General features: G+C 54.3%; 1 protein-coding gene across 12 annotated transcripts in view; it reads left to right on the top strand.

Moving 5' to 3' along the window:
• Positions 1-17,654, top strand: part of Slc6a9 (solute carrier family 6 member 9) — a 32,465-nt gene that overhangs the window by 4,259 nt on the left and 10,552 nt on the right. Inside the window, exons 1-5 of one of the 12 annotated variants that reach the window (XM_021719829.3) lie at positions 7,425-7,580; positions 12,833-12,931; positions 14,147-14,303; positions 14,922-15,053; positions 15,453-15,723. In XM_021719829.3, coding sequence (XP_021575504.2) covers positions 7,494-7,580; positions 12,833-12,931; positions 14,147-14,303; positions 14,922-15,053; positions 15,453-15,723 — 746 coding nt within the window. In that variant the 5' untranslated portion in view covers positions 7,425-7,493. Of the gene's footprint in view, positions 1-1,876; positions 1,998-7,421; positions 7,581-10,408; positions 10,475-12,832; positions 12,932-13,399; positions 13,488-14,146; positions 14,304-14,921; positions 15,054-15,452; positions 15,724-17,654 lie in introns of those variants that run through there. The other 11 variants (XM_040288519.2, XM_005317940.5, XM_078026115.1 and 8 more) reach the window with 11 other exon arrangements.

Genomic DNA, 17,654 nt, shown 5'->3' with positions numbered 1-17,654 from the left:
AGATGTTCTTTAATTGCTTTTGCATTACTGGGAATAGAACCCAGACTCTCACACATGCTAGGCAAGTGTTCTGCCACTGAGCAACATCCCTAACTCCAGATGTCAGGTCTGAAAAGCTCACTCAGGCCCCCACTGTAGGCCAGGCCTGTAATCTCTCCAAGTCAGTCTCTGGGGTAACCTGAATGAGAACACTGTGGTTGAAATCCCACAACAGAGTGTTCTTGGTCACTCACCTGACCCATGAGGGCCTATAGTAATGCCATCTGCTATCATTACTATTACTATCACCATTGTCATTATTACTCCTTGCCTGAGGGGAAATAGCTTTAGGGAAGTCAAATCTAGCCAGAGTTCACAGCAAGAAAGTGGGTTCAGGGGTACAGTGGTTGAGGAAGACAAGGGTGTATCCCCTTATGAAGGACACAGTCCTCTTTATTCCCAACTGCCTCCAGAATACAAAAGCCATGAGCAGGGCCTCTTTAGGAGAGGCAGACGCCAGCCTGGGTCAGTGACTAGAGAAGCTGTCCTAAGGAGAAGGCCCTGCATGAGACCAAATGGCCAGGGCAAATGGCATAAGGAAGTCAAGACCAGATTTGCATAGGCAAAGAGGTCCTTACCTCTCCCACAGCCTTTTAATGACTTCCTGTGGGTGAGAGGTGGCCCTTGACAGGTGAGACAGAGTGACCTGGAATAGCCTTTAGAGTGGAGTCTGCCCCTTGAGAAGGAAGGGAAGGGCTCAGAGACAGAGCCAAATCCTCCTTGGCCCTATGGAGGGTGTCTCCTCACCCATCTGACCCACGGGAGCTCTTTAAGTCTCTCTGAAGGTTGATTCTTTTCTCTCCACATCTCACATTCAATAAAAATTGCACGATCATTGCCATGTGATTGGCTCCTTCCGCATGTCTGCCACCCTCGCCAGCTTACTTTCCTGCATGGCCTTGTAGGTGCTTCCTATAAGATCCCAGGCTGACCTGGGCGACATTCACATGCCTTGGCCCTGTCCATTACCCTTCATTTCAGCTCAACCAACACTTCTTACTAGCTTAGCACTGTGCTAGGTGCTGGGAACAGTGGGGTGAAGGAAGCCCAGTTACAAGGCCTCAGGGACTCACCTACTTGTGCTTGATTGACTTAAAAGCAAATAAGTGTAATATGAGATGATAAGAGCACTAGTAGTAACCTGCACAAAACAGAAAGGAGGAAGCAGTTTGTTCATGCTGGTGGGGGAAGTGTCCAGAAGGGCTATGGAGAGGAGGTGATATTTAAGCCCAGACCTAAAGGACTTGCAGAATTGCACCTGAGGGAAGGTGTTGTAAAATTGGGCACAGCCAGAGCAAAAGAAAGGCGCATGACTACACCTGGTATGTCTGGCGTGTCTAGAGTAAATGAGTTACGCAGCAACAAGCTCCATCACCCTGGAGCCCAAGCCGAGGGGCATCAGGGTGGGGAAGGACTGCCTAGCTGGGCTGAGGTTGGGGAGCAAGTGCTGGCCGGAGCTGACTCCCCTCCTGGGAAAGGTTGTGGCCATTCACACAGATGATGAGGGACTTGGACCCCATCCCAGTTTTGTGTTCGTTTTTTATCTTTTATAGGATTGGGCATCTGGAGAGTCAAAAATAGACCTTTGCCCATTGGGACAGGAAGCCTGGAGAATAAGAGATCCAGGGGAAGGGTTGGAGGGAGAGCTGGGAAGGGGCTGGACCTGAGAGTCATCCAGAAGACTGCAGGATGAGGAATGACCTGGCAGAGGGGCGGGCCAGGGTGGGAGCGACATAGGGCCTCAGCTGATGGTGTGGGGTTCTCTGCTACCTGTTCCTGGAGAGTTCCAAGGTCCATGTGTGGCCTGCCCCAGGCCTCACCTCACTCTCTACTTTCTCCACAGCTCTTGAGGTCCGTGGTCTAAAAGGTGCTGGAAGCAGAACTTGTAAGTGTGATCTGGTCTTCAGAGACCCCAAACCACTGCCACCATGGTAGGAAAAGGTGCCAAAGGGATGTTGGTGAGTACAAGGGTCGGACTCTGGGGGGTGGGAGGGCTGTGACGTGCACTGCCCCGTAACCTCCCTCCAGCTGTTTTCCATGACCAGAGGGCCCAGGAGCCTCCATGGGGCAGCATGTGCAGGTTCCCACATGTGCAGGCTGCCCCAGGCCCAGCCAGGCAGCCCCTGACCCAGCATGTTAGACAGAAGCGGGCTCCAGGCCCACAGCAGGACAGGTTCCACCACAGACCCAGACCCTGCAGAGGCCTGCTAAGGGGCAGGAGGCACATTCCCCTGTCCTCGTCACAAGAGGTGCTCTTAAGAGGACACAGCTCAGCCTGCAGGGAGGACAGGAGGCCACTTACACACCCACCCAGTGCTGTGCCACAGGACATGTTCAGTATGTGTTGACCAAGGGGTCCTCACACCTGTCTCTTTTTTCTTTACTTCTCTGGTTCCTTCTTACTCCAAAATGTTAGGAAAAGAACGTTTCCCTTGATTCCTCTCCCAAGGCTTCCAAGAAAATCTCCCTATTCCTCTTCCTCAAGCCATGGCCCTTCCTTTGCCCTCTGTCTCAGAGCACATGAGAGGTGGTGATGAGGCCTTTGAGAAACAAGGGCTCGGTGAGGTTTTAGAGGGAGCAACGCTTATTGATGGATGGAGCAGGTTGGCACCAGAAGAGGGACAAGGAAAAAGATGCCACTTTCTATCCAGAAGGCCAGGGTTGTATTTTTCTCTTGGGATCTTGCCCCAGGGACAAGCCAGACTGGGCAGCTGTCAGGGGAGGAAGCCTGTGATTGAGGACAGTCCCTCCCTCATGAAATTCTCTCCCCACTGGTGCCTTCCATTGCTTCTCTCATTCATCTGAAAACTGATTGGTCCGAGGTCTCTGCTGAGCCTTCCCCAGACTAACCCTGTCTCTCACCCAACGTTTCTGAATTCAAGTACTTACCTGGTCCAGGGAATGATTTGAGGGAGGGGACTGGGCGGTTTGCTCCAACCCTGTCCTGAACTTCCAGGATGCACCCTCTCATCCAGCCCCTCAAAGCTGCTTTGAGCAGCTGCTCCTGATTGGAGCATCTGAAGGTGTTCCTGAGCCACCCTGGATCCTCGGAAATGGGCACAGATGAAGGGCTTAGGACCTGAACATTTGCTAGGAGTGGATGCTGTGTTAGAATGCAAACAAGGTCCCTGGTTTCCCCCAAGAAGGTTTGGAATTGCCATGGGCCTAAGAAGAAAGTGGGTCGTGGCTCTGCCCCTTCCTGCTATGGAGGTTCTGAGCCCTGTGCACCCAGGACACCTTCTGAGCACTCCATGAGTGTTCTTCTCTAGAGTGACCCTGGAAGGGCTAGAGTAGACAGGCAGGAGAGATGGGGGGCCCATATGGAGAGCATGAATTACGAGGTCCCACAATCCCTGCCTTGGCTGGGCTTCCTGGACCGTATTCTCTGGCCAGACTGGCCAGGCTGTCTGTGAAGAGAACACTGCCTTGGGACCACTGTTCCCAGCACCAGGATGTGCCTAAAGATAGCCGAGGCTTGCTTTTCTCTATGCCCTCTGCCCTTTGGCTTCTGCCCACTGCTGTGTTTGAGGCTCATAGCATCTGTCCCATGGGCACCCCGAGTGGTTGCTTGGAGATTCTATTCCTGCCTCTTTTTTCAGTTCTGCTGATGACCTTGGACTACGCTATTCTTGGGTCCCAGTTTAGAACTGAAGCACTCCATTCAGTGCTTGTCACTAGGATACAGCCTCTGAGGTCGGCCCCTGCCAAGCCCCGTCTCTGCTAACTGATGTAGGAGCTAAGTCAGCACTTATTAGGTGTTTATGTCTTTCTAAGGGCAAGTGACTGAGGAAGTTCCATTCTGACATGCTCCCTCTTTGGATGCCATGGTCCATGGTAGGTCAGAAGAGAGGGTAATGATGGGTGTGCATGTAAACTGATGGCACTTGGACCTTCCCAGTTCTCTGTGGTTTCTAGTACCCTGTTTGTGCCCTGATATGTTGGGAGTGGGCAGCTAGCCCCTATCATGGGGACCTCACTTCTATTGCCTTTTACTTCAAGTTCAGGTATGAGGACCTGAGCCAATAAGGTCTCCTCAATGTGAACAGACATAGAGCTTCTGCCAGGCTCTGGAGCAGGTGCCCCATGGAGGAGCAAGTCACTTCCCAGCACGTGCCCAGGCCCACATGCTTGCTGCACGTGTCTCTCCCCCCACTCCTAGCCCAGATGGTCTCTGCCAGGCCAGCTCAGCTGCCTCCCTCACGCCTCAGCAGCTCCTAGGACAGGGCCGTGCAAGAACCCAGCTGGCCAGGGTGCCTCCAAGCCTGGGAGCAGCTGGGATGCTTGGGGGCACCGGGGATGGGTGGAGTGGACCTTCCATGGAGACCTAAGGCCTCTGTATACGTGTAGGGCAGCAGAGATGCCTGGGTCTCAAAGGACAGGAGCTGGAGGAGGGGAGCCCAGGGCAGGAGACAGTCACCCACTGGTTCAGTTTTAACCCATTATCTGAAGCCAAGCTGGCTGTCTCAGTCCCCTTGCCTGTGGTGAGCCTCACACCCATGAGCATCATGGGTGACTGGGTCTTCCTGAAGCCAGTGGCTCAGCCAGGGCCTTAGCTTCTGCCCATATCTCTGAAGACATTGGTTACCTTTGCCTCTCAGCAGCCTCATGATAAATAAGAGCACAGTCACTCTGGCGCTAGGGCTCTGGGTGCCAGAGTACATAAATCCCAGAAAGCTCTGTGGCCATTGGGCCTGCCACTCCCTGCCCTGTTCTCTTATGCTTTCACATGAGGGTTTCTGTACCTCTTATCTGCACAATCCATCACAGGGCCTGGCACACAGTGGGTGCTCACCCAGTCTAGTCTTGGCATGCAGCAAGTGCTCAATGAGTATAGGCTTGGCACACATTGTGAAGTCACTGAGCACAGAGCTTGGCACACATTGGGCACTCTTTGTAGAGGGCCTGTTACTCCTGGGCACTCACTTAGCACAAGTCTTGGCATGTGGCACATGTTCAATTAGTACCGACTTGGCACACCTTGGGCACTTCCTTAGTATAGAGTCTGCCACCCAGTGGGCATTCATCTAGCACAGTGCCAGGTGCACAGCAGGTGCTCCCCCAGCTCAGGATGGGCGTACGTTGGGTCCTCTCCTGGCATGGAAATTGGCATACACAGGGTACTCATCTAGCGTAGGACGTAGCACAGGGGTTCACTTGGCATGGAGTAGACACATAGTGAGAGCTCTCTCAGCATTAGACCTGGCACACATGGGCACTGTCCTGGCACATACATGCCACATGATGTGTATTCTTCCAGCAATGGACTTGGCACACAGTGGGTTCTCTGCTCATGCAGGTCCTAGCGTGCATTAGGTGCTCTTCTTGCTCAGGGACTGGCATGTAGTGGGCACTCTCATATCTCCTTATGAGGTCTATATGAGGAGCTGCTGTCCCGACTAGGACAGCCTGAGCCATGGTCTTCTGCTGAACCTAGATGAGCAGATACACCTTTCCAGTGCAGTGGAATATCTAGATTCAGAGGAACAGGCCCTGCCTTCCTCAGGCTTCATGGCGCTAGGACCTTACCCTCCCTCCCCTCCCACCTTCCTTCTGGCCCATCTACTCAGCCACACAGCCTCACTTCCCCAGCCTGCCCCCGCATTCCGAGCACTCCTTAGTCCTAGCTCAGCGGGCCTTTCCCTCCAGAGTCACAGGGGACAATAAAGCCCCTAGACTCCTTGCCCCTCTGGAGGCATGCCCACTCTTATTAAGAAAAGTCAGAGGCAGGGGCTGGGGGAGTCAGCCTCCATAAGTGGGGCTGGAGCAGCTGGATCCCACTAATGAGGCCTCATTACGGCCAGGGCCCAGCTGGGCCGCTGCCTCCTGTCCCCATGGCCAGAGCCAGGGAAAGCCATCCAGCCAGGCCTGCCTGTTCTGGGCACCCAGCCCAGGCCAAGGCAGCCAGAGCCCAGAGCCCACCCTGGGTGGAAGTGAGCATTTGGGCATCATGGGTGACTGGGTCTTCCTGAAGCCAAGGGCCTTGGCCCTCAGTCTATGCCTGCAGGAAGTCAGGGGAGTGTGTCTGGGGACCTGACTGCATGAGGCTGGCCTAGTGAGCAGCTCAGTTGATGCAGTCTGAGGCCATGCTTAGACTTGCTAGGGCCTTCCCCACCTTCCTCCCTCCCTCCCACCTGAGGCTATTGGGAGGACTAAGTGTATTAGTATATGTAAAGTGTTTAAGGCAGAGCCTGGCTCATAGTAAGCCCTTAATATATATTATCTATTACTATTATTACTATTGCTCACTAGATTCAATGATTGGTGGACATTATCCCCATTTTAGAGATGCAGAAACTGAGACTAGACATGTTAAGTAATTTGCCTGTGGTTATATACAGTGAGAGCCTGGCAGAGCTGAAGCTTGTCTGAGTACAAAGCCTGTGCCATTTTTCAAAATGTCATTTCTCCTTAGACAATATTTCCCATATTCCCCACGGGGTCTTACTTACACTCACAGAAAAGCTGTCCTTGTACCGGGATTCATGCATGCCTCCGTGTGATAGATACTGCAAAGATCCTGCTATATATCAGGCTTTCAGGCATCATCAATCTCCAGAGGGACTTATACTTTCTCAGAACACTGATGGCCACCTTCCTAGCCTCTGGCTTGTGTCTGGGCACCAGCTAGGGACTGACCAGTGAGTGTGACCTCAGAGAAGAATTGGATGGGTCTGAGTGACATCCCACCATACTCATGGAGTCACTGCCAGGATCATTCAGCACAGGCAGCACAAACTCCCAAATATGCCCCTCGGGTTCTGGGCAATACAGTACAAATCCCTACAGGTCACACTCTGGTGACCACTGTCTTGACTAATGCCGTCTTTCTTTGGACAGGAGATGGCATAGGTCACTAGGTCAGCGTTTTGTTGCATGGTCAGTCACATTTTCCTCTGAGGACACGGAGTTGCTTAGGCTGGTTAAGGGGGTTCCCCAACTCCTGGGGGACAAGTACAGCTATAGAACCCAATATTTCCCAGTCTGTACCACTCTAAGGCGTCTGAGGTGCTCGGGTGGTGTCCTATGGACCATGCCCAGCATCATCCTGCCCTGGCACCATCTCCAATGCCTATTGCTCATCAGCACCCACCTACCTGCCAGGAGCCCACCAGTGCCAGGCCTGTGGGCCCCAAGGCCAGCTCTGAGAAGAGAATAAGCCATCCTGTCACCCTCTCCTGCGCCTGCCCTGCCCCACTCTGTGGTTAGAGTGAGTGTGTCTGTGTGTTTTGTTCTAGTAACTTGCTTGGAACAAGGGAAAAACACAACAAACCCCACGCCTCCTTCTCTAGCACCCGCGCCTGGCGGTGTGGGGACTGGCTGGAGGGGGAGGGCCGGGGAAGGGGGTAGGCAGAGCTTCGGGAGGAGATGAGGTGAAAGTAATTGACGCTGCCCAGCCCGGCAGTGGGAGAGGCAGGGGATGCGTCAGTGTCGCGCTGGAGCTGGCAGAGGTGTGAATGAGCGGCGGAGACACGAGCGCTCCAAGCGCTCACCCTGGGATGGCTGCGGCACATGGACCTGTGGCCCCCTCTTCCCCAGAACAGGTCAGTCATCACCTTCCAGAAGGTCGAGTCCCCTCCCTGGTGCCAGGCAGGCTTGGAGGCTGGGCTGGTGGTAGGGAGAGGGGCTGAGTGGTCTATGCCAGGGAGGGGCTGGCACAGCCAGTGAGTGAGACAGACACCAGCAAAAGTGACCCAGAAAGTTGCAACTGTGCAAAGGAGTGCAAGAAGAGTTAGCTGTGTGGTGGGGGCAAGGGGGAGGCAAGAGGGGGTGTGAGGGCTCCCCCAGCCCAAGGACCTGCTGAGAATCTGCTCCGAGTATCAAAGCTGCATTGTCCTAGCTCCCGGGGAGACGGGCCGGAGGTGCCCAGGAATTGTACTAATCAATACAGCCTCATTGTCTGTGCCACGGCAGTTACTCCTATGGGGAGAGTGAGTGAGGGAGCAGGGGGATGTGGTACATGGGCTCAGTGGTGAGGGCTGGGGGAAGGGGATGGGCAAGAGTCTCATCCAGGAGGAGAGAGACCCCATGGAACGTTTGCCAGTGTCTAGGGCAAGTGCCCACAGTGGGTGGGAGCTGGTGTGTCCTTGTCCCTGGAAGTTGGGGATGGGCAGGGATGTCAAGCACAAGGAAGCTGATGGCGGCGAGGGTGAGGGGACTGGGAAAGCCATCCTTCTCTTCTGTGGGACATCCTGACTTGACCTTCCGAAGGCAAGAGAAGGAATGTCCTCTGAGGCAATGTGGGTTGTGTTTGGGAGAAGCATTGTGCAGAGCTGCCCCCGAATCTCAGTACTGCTAGGGTCAAGAACCAAAGCCACTTCCCAGAGTGCCAGCTTGCTGCCAACCAACGAGGGCATCGGCCGCCCACAGCTACCTCAGTGCAGGGCAGGGCAGTTCCTCCCAGTCTCCCAAAGCTACTGGGCTTCTTCAGGAAGAAAGGTGAGGGCCTGGGCAGGGCCCAGGGCCCACCCAGTATCCTCCATCACTCTCCCTAGGGCTGGAGTGGAGCCTGGCATGCCTGGATGCCAATCTTCTGTCTACTGCTTGCAAAATTGGCAGGTCACTCTCTGCCAATCAGGGCTCTATGACGAAACAGCCAGAGGCATATCTTTGCCTCTCTTACCTGCCACAGGAAGTCAGGACTCTGCAGGCACCTGGAGCCTGGAGGGACCCAGAGTTGCTCTAAGTTTTCCTTGAGGCAGGAAGCACTCAGAACCCTGGGGTAGATGTTCCTCTGGTCCTGCTTCTCCACCCCCAGCCCCTGACTGTCTCACATCCAGGTGACCGAGGCCAGGCTGAATCTCTCTCTGGTCCCCATCAGTGTCATGCAGGTGGAGGACAGAACTCTGTCATGGCGTGGCAGGTACTGCCTAAGGGCCATCCTGGCTCCTGGCCTGATGGGAGAGAACTTGGGGGAACAAGACCCAAGCGGTGGCGAGGGGGCGGTCACGAGGTCTTCTGAGGCAGCACAATTTACTGTAATGACTGTTCCGCTCAAATTCCCCACTGGGGCTCAGAGAAAGTTGCCAGTGATCTGATTTGGCTCAGAGTCAGTCTGGGATGTGAGGTCTTGCCCGTTCTCCTTCATAAAGTTTGTCTTGGATGGGATTTCATCCCATGAGCAACCCGGGCTAGAGAGTCCTAAACAAGAAGCCTGCTGGGTCCCCATGGGGCTGCCCCACTAGGGCAGCTCCAGGATTCCTCTGTGTCCACCCAAATCAGGAGGAGGGAGTTCACAATTCACAGAAATATCCACGGGATGGAGGAGGGTGGGAGTCCCCAGCCAGAGTAATCATTATGCAGGACAGAAGGTTGGGCCTCCATGTCGCATGTGGAAGAAAGGAGGGCATCCTTCCTCACGATGGTCATGGTTACCACTGGGGGCCTGGTCACTGTTTTCCTCCTTATGCTTTTGAACTTTCCAGATCTTTGTGATAAGCTTGTTGTACTTTTTTTTTTTGTACCAGAGGTGTGTGTGTGTGTGTGTGTGTGTGTGTATACAGGAGTGCTCTACCACTGAGCCACATCCCCAGCCCATTTTGTATTTTATTTAGAGACAGGATCTTGCTGAGTTGTTTAGGGCTTCGCTTGATTGCTGAGGCTGGCCTTGAACTTGTGGTCCTCCTGTCTTATCCTTCCAATTCACTGGGAAGCTTGTTCTTTTATAAACAGGGAAAGAAAAAAAAAAAAGACAAAACATTTTTTTTAAGTAATCTAGAAAGCTAGTAGAAACTAACAGAAAATGCAGGGGAAAAGTCAGAAATAGCCAAATTGCAGGTGGGGTGGAGCCACAGAACCCTGGGAGACCTTTGGAGGCTGCCTTGCGTCTCTCAGGTCTCTAGCAGGCCCCTAACCAATCCCCTGGTTAGATAGGGATGCTGAGATCCGGAGAGTAGAAGTGACTTGCTCCTGGCTACTGGAGGAGCAGGTTATGGAACACCTGGGCTCTTTTTTTGGCACAGCGGGCATATTGAACTTGGGGACACTCAACCACTGAGCCACATCCCCAGCCCTATTTTGTATTTTATTTAGAGACAGGGTCTCACTGAGTTGCTTAGTGTCTTTCATTGCTAAATCTGGCTTTGAACTTGTGATTCTCTTGTCTCAGCCTTCTGAGGTGCTGGGATTACAGGTGTGGGCCACTGAGCAACAGCAACACTGGCAGCACCTGAGTTCTAACTCCCTGCACTGTCCCAGCCCAACCCAGGGCAGAGCAGGAGATCCAGATTCTGCCCTAGGAACTGAACAGCCTTAATTCTAGTTCATCCAGGGCAGCAAATAAGCCAGGCAGAGGGCTATGTAAAGGACTTATGTAAGTGACTCTGCTCAGTGTGGCTCAGCCAGCTGGGCAGAGACTGGGGGGGGGTGCTTGTTAACCCAAGTAAGATCACAGTCCTGGTGCAGAGATGGACACTTGAGACCATGGCCTGTCTTGAGGGTAAGGCAACATCATCATCAGAGGAGCATGTGTGTGCATGCGCACACAAGAGTGTGTGTGTGTGTGTGTGTGTGTGTGTGTGTGTGTGTGTGTGTTTGTGTGTATGCATGTGTACGTACATGTGCCAGCTTTTCCCACTCAGCTGTGGAAGGAATGCTCCAAGCCTTTTTTCTGCCTAGCCTGGGAGAGCCTGGGTACAGGGCAGGGTAGTACCCCAGGGCCTGAGCCGGTGAGTAGGCCTGCTTTTTCCTAGCATGGCCTCTCAGAGCTGCCCAAAGGGGTGACAGAGCACAGACAGGGTGGGTTGTGGCTGTCCGGGGAGCCTGTGGAGCAGGTCAACCCAGAGGGGAATCTGCCACTGTGGTTCCATTCCCCACTAAGGTGTGAGGAGGTGAGGGAGGGAGGGCAGCAAGGGGCAATGGTGACCCATAGTGGGCAGGGGAAGCCTGGAGCTCAGCCCATCTGTGGGGCGGCTGGCTTAGGCAGGTGGGCAACCAGTCTGAGCTAAACTGTGAGCATGAGGGGTTCTTTCGTGGGCATTTCAGAGCCAACTCCCACTGCAGGGACCCTTAATATCAGTGAGATGCTTGTCACTGGCCAAGAAAAATGAGCATCTTATATTAGAAAAGATGATGAAAGGAGGGAAAAAGCCAAACAGAACTGGAAATGGCTTTGCTGCCTGGGGAGGAAGGACATGGGGGAGGTCCCCAGAGGACCAGGAAGGGGACTGAACACTCAAAAAGCCCCTACAGAATGGGAGTGCTTTGGAGATCCTTCCCTCTGGTGTGCTGGGAGAAGAGTGGACTTGGTCTGTCCTCTGCTGAGAGCTAAGACCTCCCCTCCCCCCGCACCAAGTCCGAATCTAGATGGCATTGAAATTGAAGCCAGGAGCCCACCGTGGATGAGGTTCCTGCAGTCAGCTGGGCGAGGTTCCCTAAGTCAGGAACCCTTTGTGCAGAGATTCGGGGCCAGGCAGGAGAAGATGTGTGCCTCTTCTTCAGAGAACCTCTGCACGCAGCAGACCTCCAGTGTTGTCAGGAACTTCCTGCCAGAGCCCAGTTGCCAACCCCATTCCAGCCCCTGTCCTGGGGGTGCAGGCCTCCCGCCTTGGAGCGCACACGGCTGAACTGGTTAGCGCATGGCTCAGTGGTGTGCAGCTCATTAGCGGAGCAGTGGCTGGCTCTTGAGGGCTAGGGCTGGCGGCTGCCTGTGGCACGTGGCTGGGGGCATCACCACCCTCCTTGGCCCCCTCCATGTCAGGGAAAGAGCAAAGATTCAAGTCTGGTCCTGCTAAACTTTGTTGGGGGGCCAGGAGTCTGTCCCTCAAGCTTTTGGGCCTAGAGAGGCCTTGAACTTTAAGCCTTGCAGAGTTGGGTCTCTTGCAGGGGCCTTGCTCTTGCTGTGCCCATAGGGCCATCCTGGACTCTTGGTTGTCCCTTTTACAGATGTTCCTGCTGCCTGTGACCCCACCCACAGACTCTGAGGCTGCCACAATCTCACATTGTGCCTCTAAGTAAACAAGGCTGAGACAGAATAAAAGTGTTATTGTTGAGCCAACATATAGGAGCCCTATTTGGCTGCTATTTGTTTGGGAATGAATAAACCATCCCAAGCAGAACTTATGCCCTCCAAAAAAGGCCTGCTGACCTCACAGTACTGCTATACCTGTCCCAGAGGAGGTCTAGAAGGTGGTGACCTATGCAGGCAGGATTCTGTAGGTCACTGTGGTCACCCATTCTCTGAATCTTAGCTTCTCCCAGAATGGAGTGTATCTCCAAGCCCATTCACCAAGGAAACCTTCCTTGACCTCCCTCTGTCCTCTCTCTCTGTCCTTCCATACTTTTGTGACTTTGAGAAAGGCTCTTTTATGGTTACATTGAAATCACATATAAAATCATGTGTGTGCTTCATTGATGGCTTGCTCCCCGCTAAACTTCTAACTCTGAATAGGCAGGGGCTCTCTGCTTTGTTCCCGGCTGAATGGCTACCTCCGGGCACGTGTGAGGGGTCTGTGAATCTCTGACTGTGCATGAATGAATCAGGGAATGATCAGCCTGCTGATTTGCCCTAGGTGCTCCTTGAAGGAGACTCCTCTAGTTTTGGGTGTTGTACACCCCAACATTAGCAAAGAGTATGAGGGGCAGCTTGCCTGGGGTGGGCAGTACTGGATTGGGTGCTCAGGGTGATCCCCCACAAAAGTATCTGTGCTGTGGTGCCCATCTGCCAGGCATTGGTGCCGGCTGTGTCTGTATTCCCAAATGGACCTTTACTGGGGGCCCAGTGAGGCCATTCGTGTTCGACTTTCAGTGTCAGGGTCCAACAGCATTCTAAAGTACCAAGCCACCTTGCTTATTATAGGCCAGAGTGACTGCTGTCCTTGAAGATGTCTCTTTCAAGCTGAGGGTCAGCGTTACACTGCTGCTTCTCAGAGGCCATGTTGCTTCTTCCCTGATCCAGGTATCCTCCAGGGTCTCTTATCCCTTCCTCTCAGGGGCATAACCCATCTCTGTGAGGCTGTTTATGGAAATCTGTGTATGATCCTTTGCTGGTAACTCTCAGGGTCCCTATTCTCCTTAGTGAAACTTCCAGGCCCTTCTCAGGCTCAGGCTTAGGGTAGCTTGATTCCTGTCTTACTACCTGTGGGAGGGGGGGTGGAAGGGTGTGGCCTAGGGAAGGGACACATTCACATTAAGGGTCGAGCAGAGCCAGCTCCAGCTCTGGAGTTGGGGCTCCACATGGGGCTCTGGGCCATGGAGCCTAGCCCAGGAGCTCCCAGCAGGCCTAGAATTCTTCCCTGGGACACATTCCCTCAGCAGCCCCTCCTGACCTTTGACCTGTGGCTCCATCCTCTGCAGGCAACCCTGTCAGTTCAGAGACCGTTCTCCCTGTATCCTTTTCTGGAACCACTCCCTCTGTTTCCCCTAGCGGAGTCTGTCCTCAGAGTCGGGCATGGTGCCTACAAGTCTGGTCTCCTTCCCCAACTCATGGCCTAGCACCCCCAGCCGTGGCCCAGGTCAGCTTCCCCAGGGTCCCCTTCCCAGCCATGGGCAGTGTAGAGGCTCACCCTGAGTATCACAATGCCCTCCCCAGGCCTGGCCCAGCTTAGCTGCTCCTCTCCTTCCCCACAGCCCTGCCCACCCGGTGCCCCCAGGAAGAAGCCTCCAGCTGGGGGAGGGGTCTAGCCGCCGCCTGCCCATGGGCATCGTGCTCAGCCTGGCGATGTGGTAGGCGGCGGGTGGGGGGTGCTGTCTGGACACAGGCCCCTTTGTGCCCAGCCTGACTTGGCTGCTTGGTATGAGGCTCAGCTGCTCCCAGATCCTTACCCCGAGGAGTGAGGGGAGGTTTTAGAGGGGCTAGTGGGCTCTTGGCTCTACCTCCCTCCTCAATATCCCTCCTCCAGGTGTTGGCAGCAGTTCCTCAGGTGACCTGATGCACCTGGACCCAGGTGCTGAGGGCCAGAGAAGGAAGCTCTGCTTGGCACCCGCTGGCAGCCAAGCCGCTCCTCCCTTCTCCCCTCCTCTGCCAGGCTTGCCTGTGGCTCCTGCCAGCAGAGGGGAAACCCCAGAAGTGGGGGCTTGGAGGGTCCATAGTGTCCCCACTGGGGGAGGCTCAGAGGGTCAGGCACAGAGCACAAATGGCTTGCTGATGGTAGCTTCTCTCCTGTCCCCACAGAATGGTGCTGTGCCCAGCGAGGCCACCAAGAGGGACCCGAACCTCACACGGGGAAACTGGGGCAACCAGATCGAGTTTGTACTGACGAGCGTGGGCTATGCCGTGGGCCTGGGCAATGTCTGGCGCTTCCCATACCTCTGCTATCGCAACGGGGGAGGTACCCAGTGGGCACAGGGCAAGGACCACCCACTTGGATAGAGCCCACCCATCAGGGCCTGGGCCACCCTTGTCCTGGCACAGACCCTACTGTAGACAGAGGCTAGCCTCCAGCCCTGGTCTTCTTCGCCCCCATCCCTGGCTTAGGCACCCTTTGCCTAAGGCGCAGACCACCCTCAGACCCTGGCAGTCTGCTGTTTGGGCCTGGCCCTACTGGCCTGCTCCCTAGAGATGAGGAGAAGTGGAGAAAAGTACCCCTATTTCCCAGGGTTCCCTGTCTTTTTCCTCTGTGTTTTAACAGCCCTCCCAAATGATCCAGAGATATTTGAGGATCAAAGTGGCTTATATTTGTGAAATCAGTTGGTTAAACCATCAAATCCCAACCAAACATGGCAGCTCTAGAGCTGGATTCTGCTCAGAGCAGATTTCCTGGGAGGCTTTGTCAAGTTCAAAGACAGACTTGGGGTAGGGTGCCAGACCTGGGCTCCTGCTTAATAACTGGCACACTAGTACTCCATTCTTACCCAATCACAAAGGTTTTGCTGTTGGGTTCCGTGGAGGAAGCTCAGGGTGGGATCCTCAGAGCCCACCCTGAGCCAGACCTCTCCCTGCCTGCCAGGCGCCTTCATGTTCCCCTACTTCATCATGCTGATATTCTGCGGGATTCCTCTCTTCTTCATGGAGCTCTCCTTTGGCCAGTTTGCAAGCCAGGGCTGCCTGGGGGTATGGAGGATCAGCCCAATGTTCAAAGGTGAGCCTGGGTGGGGCACTCAATCATGCATGCAGGGGCGTGTGCATGCGCACACTCACAGAGGCCTCCGATGGCCAGGCCAACTCACCCATCTGTACAAACACTGCCAACCCCCATGGAGCCTTGGTGCTGACCTGAAGCCGGACATCAATGGCCAAGGCTATGGATGCATGCTGGGATCCATATTTACTTGCCTTCCACTCTCTTCTCCTGCCATGTGTATACACAAAACTCCTTCCCTCCCTGACTTGCCCCTACAAAGGCCTTGACCTGTCCCTCCTGTGACCCTCCATCAAAGCCTGCCCCATGAGCCCTTAGAAATTGTTAACCTCACCTCCTTCCACTAGACATGTGAGGCTCCTCCCCGATCAGTGCTGACCAGTGCCCCTTCCCCGCCAGGCGTGGGCTATGGCATGATGGTGGTATCCACGTATATTGGCATCTACTACAATGTGATCATCTGCATCGCCTTCTACTACTTCTTCTCCTCCATGACACACGTGCTGCCCTGGGCCTACTGCAATAACCCTTGGAACACGCCCGACTGTGCTGGTGTACTGGACACCTCCAACCTCACCAATGGCTCCTGGCCTGCTGCCCTGCCCAGCAACCTATCCCACCCACTCAACCACACCCTGCAGAGGACCAGCCCCAGTGAGGAGTACTGGAGGTGAGGGTACCATTTGATTTGGGACAGGGGAGCCTGGTGGCAACTCTCGGCCCTCCCTTTCCCCATCAGGCAACCATGTGCAGACTAGGTTGGATGCTGGCATGTTCAGACTTCCCACAGGTACAGAGGGAGGCAGAGGAGGGTGAAGAATCATTGGAAAAGAGCACAGAAGACAGGACATTGATTTGGGGCATCCTTAAAGAGTAGCAGTGAGAGAGGGCTCCAGAAATCTAGCAAGCAATCAGAGAATTGGGGCAAAGGGGGATGACAGGCTGGTGAGAACAGCGTGAGCAAAGGCCCTGGGTCTCAGATAAGCAGAGACTGGTCCTAAGGCTGAGGGAGCCTACTCTAATGAGACTAACAGGTGTGGGGGGGACTCATGGGCCTTGAGGTGGCCTTCATAGAGAACTAATGAGAACTGGGTTTAGACTTAATGCTGCAGAACAAGAGGAGCCTTGGAAGTTTGCTAAGCCAGGTGTTAGGATGAAGACAGCCTGACACACTCTGTTCAGAGGTGACAAGAGACTGGAGTTTCAGAGCCACGAGACGGGAAGCTGCTGCTGGAGGTGTTCTGGAGGGCACAGCAGGACATTCTGGAGGAAATTCCTCATGTCCTGTTGGGGAGCCTCTGGGCAAAGGGCTTTGGGAGCAAATAAGCAGACCTCATTTATTCATTCCACAGACCTCTTCTCTGCCCAGAGTCACTGCCCTAAGGATTTCAGAATCCAATGGGAAGACAGATTTCTTATCATTTAGGGGCAGGTGCCTTGGAGGTATGCACAGGGATGTGGAGAATCACCAAGGGGGTAGTGGTTCATTCAAAGGGACAAAGGAGAAGGTCACAGTGGTGTATGTAACTCCTGTAATCCCAGCAATTCAGGAGGCTGAGGCAGGAAGACCCTAAGTTTTGAGTTCAGCCTTGGCAATTTAGCAGGACCTTCTTTCAGAATAAAAAAGGGGCTGGGGATGTAGCTCAGGGGAAGAGTGCCCCTGAGTTCAATCCCCAGTACCATTAAAACAAAAAGTGGGGAGTGGGGCAAGAGGAGGTAGTTAGAGCTGCACAGAAAATGAAGGGAGCAAGGAAGAAGGATCAGGAGAGACAAAAGCAGATGAGCAGAGGCCAGGAGAAGGTGAACAGGATCTGGGGCTGGGGGCAGGTGGGTTGGTGAGTAATGAGGCCAGTAGCAACTATATAGTACAAGGCTTAATGCCAGATTAATGGCTTGAAGCTTCCTCTGTTTTGTGATGGAGAGCCACAGGTGAGATGTAGGAGGCAGAGGGATGCTTGAATTCATAGCAGGTCCTGAGGGCTCAGTTCCCAAAGGAGCAGCTTCCCTGCGGCAGGTTCTGTGCTGGGGAGAGACCCCTCACAGGCAGACAAGACATGGTCACTCCCCCAGGACTCACTCTGCAGAGAGCAGAGCTACTGCCTCTCACGGAGGGGCGGGAGGACTCAGTCTCTGGATGGTCATTTTGGAGAGGAGACAGGCAGGGAGTGAGACACACAGACACTGCCTTCCTGAGCTCAAGCTCAACTCTGCAAATAATTGCCCAATTAGGCGTTTTACTAGATTTGAGGCATGGGGTGGACTGGGCAGCTTGATCTAGACTGAGGATGGTGAGCCTTCCTGGAAGCTCCCAGAAGCACAAAGCCACACACACCCTGCTGCCCCCCTACCAGATGCTTCGGTGGTGCCCCTCTCAGGAGCTGTTTACCAGGGACTCCCAGCCTGGCGGAAGGAGCCACCCTGGGAAAAGCTCTGGAGATTTTTATCAATTAAACCAGAGGGGAATAGTTCTCAGAGAAATCTGGCTGGGGGACCTCTGGATGGCCAGCTCCCCAACTGGCACAGTGCCAGTCCTGCTTAGGGAGCATTATATCTGGCTCAACTGTTTCCTGGAGAAGTGGCTCCCTGCTGCCCCCTCCTGGA

Source organism: Ictidomys tridecemlineatus, chromosome 11, assembly GCF_052094955.1.
Source record: "Ictidomys tridecemlineatus isolate mIctTri1 chromosome 11, mIctTri1.hap1, whole genome shotgun sequence".
Classification (NCBI taxonomy): Eukaryota; Metazoa; Chordata; class Mammalia; order Rodentia; family Sciuridae; genus Ictidomys; species Ictidomys tridecemlineatus.
The sequence above is the reverse complement of the archived record's forward strand: the minus strand, read 5'-3'. Positions and strand labels throughout refer to the sequence as shown.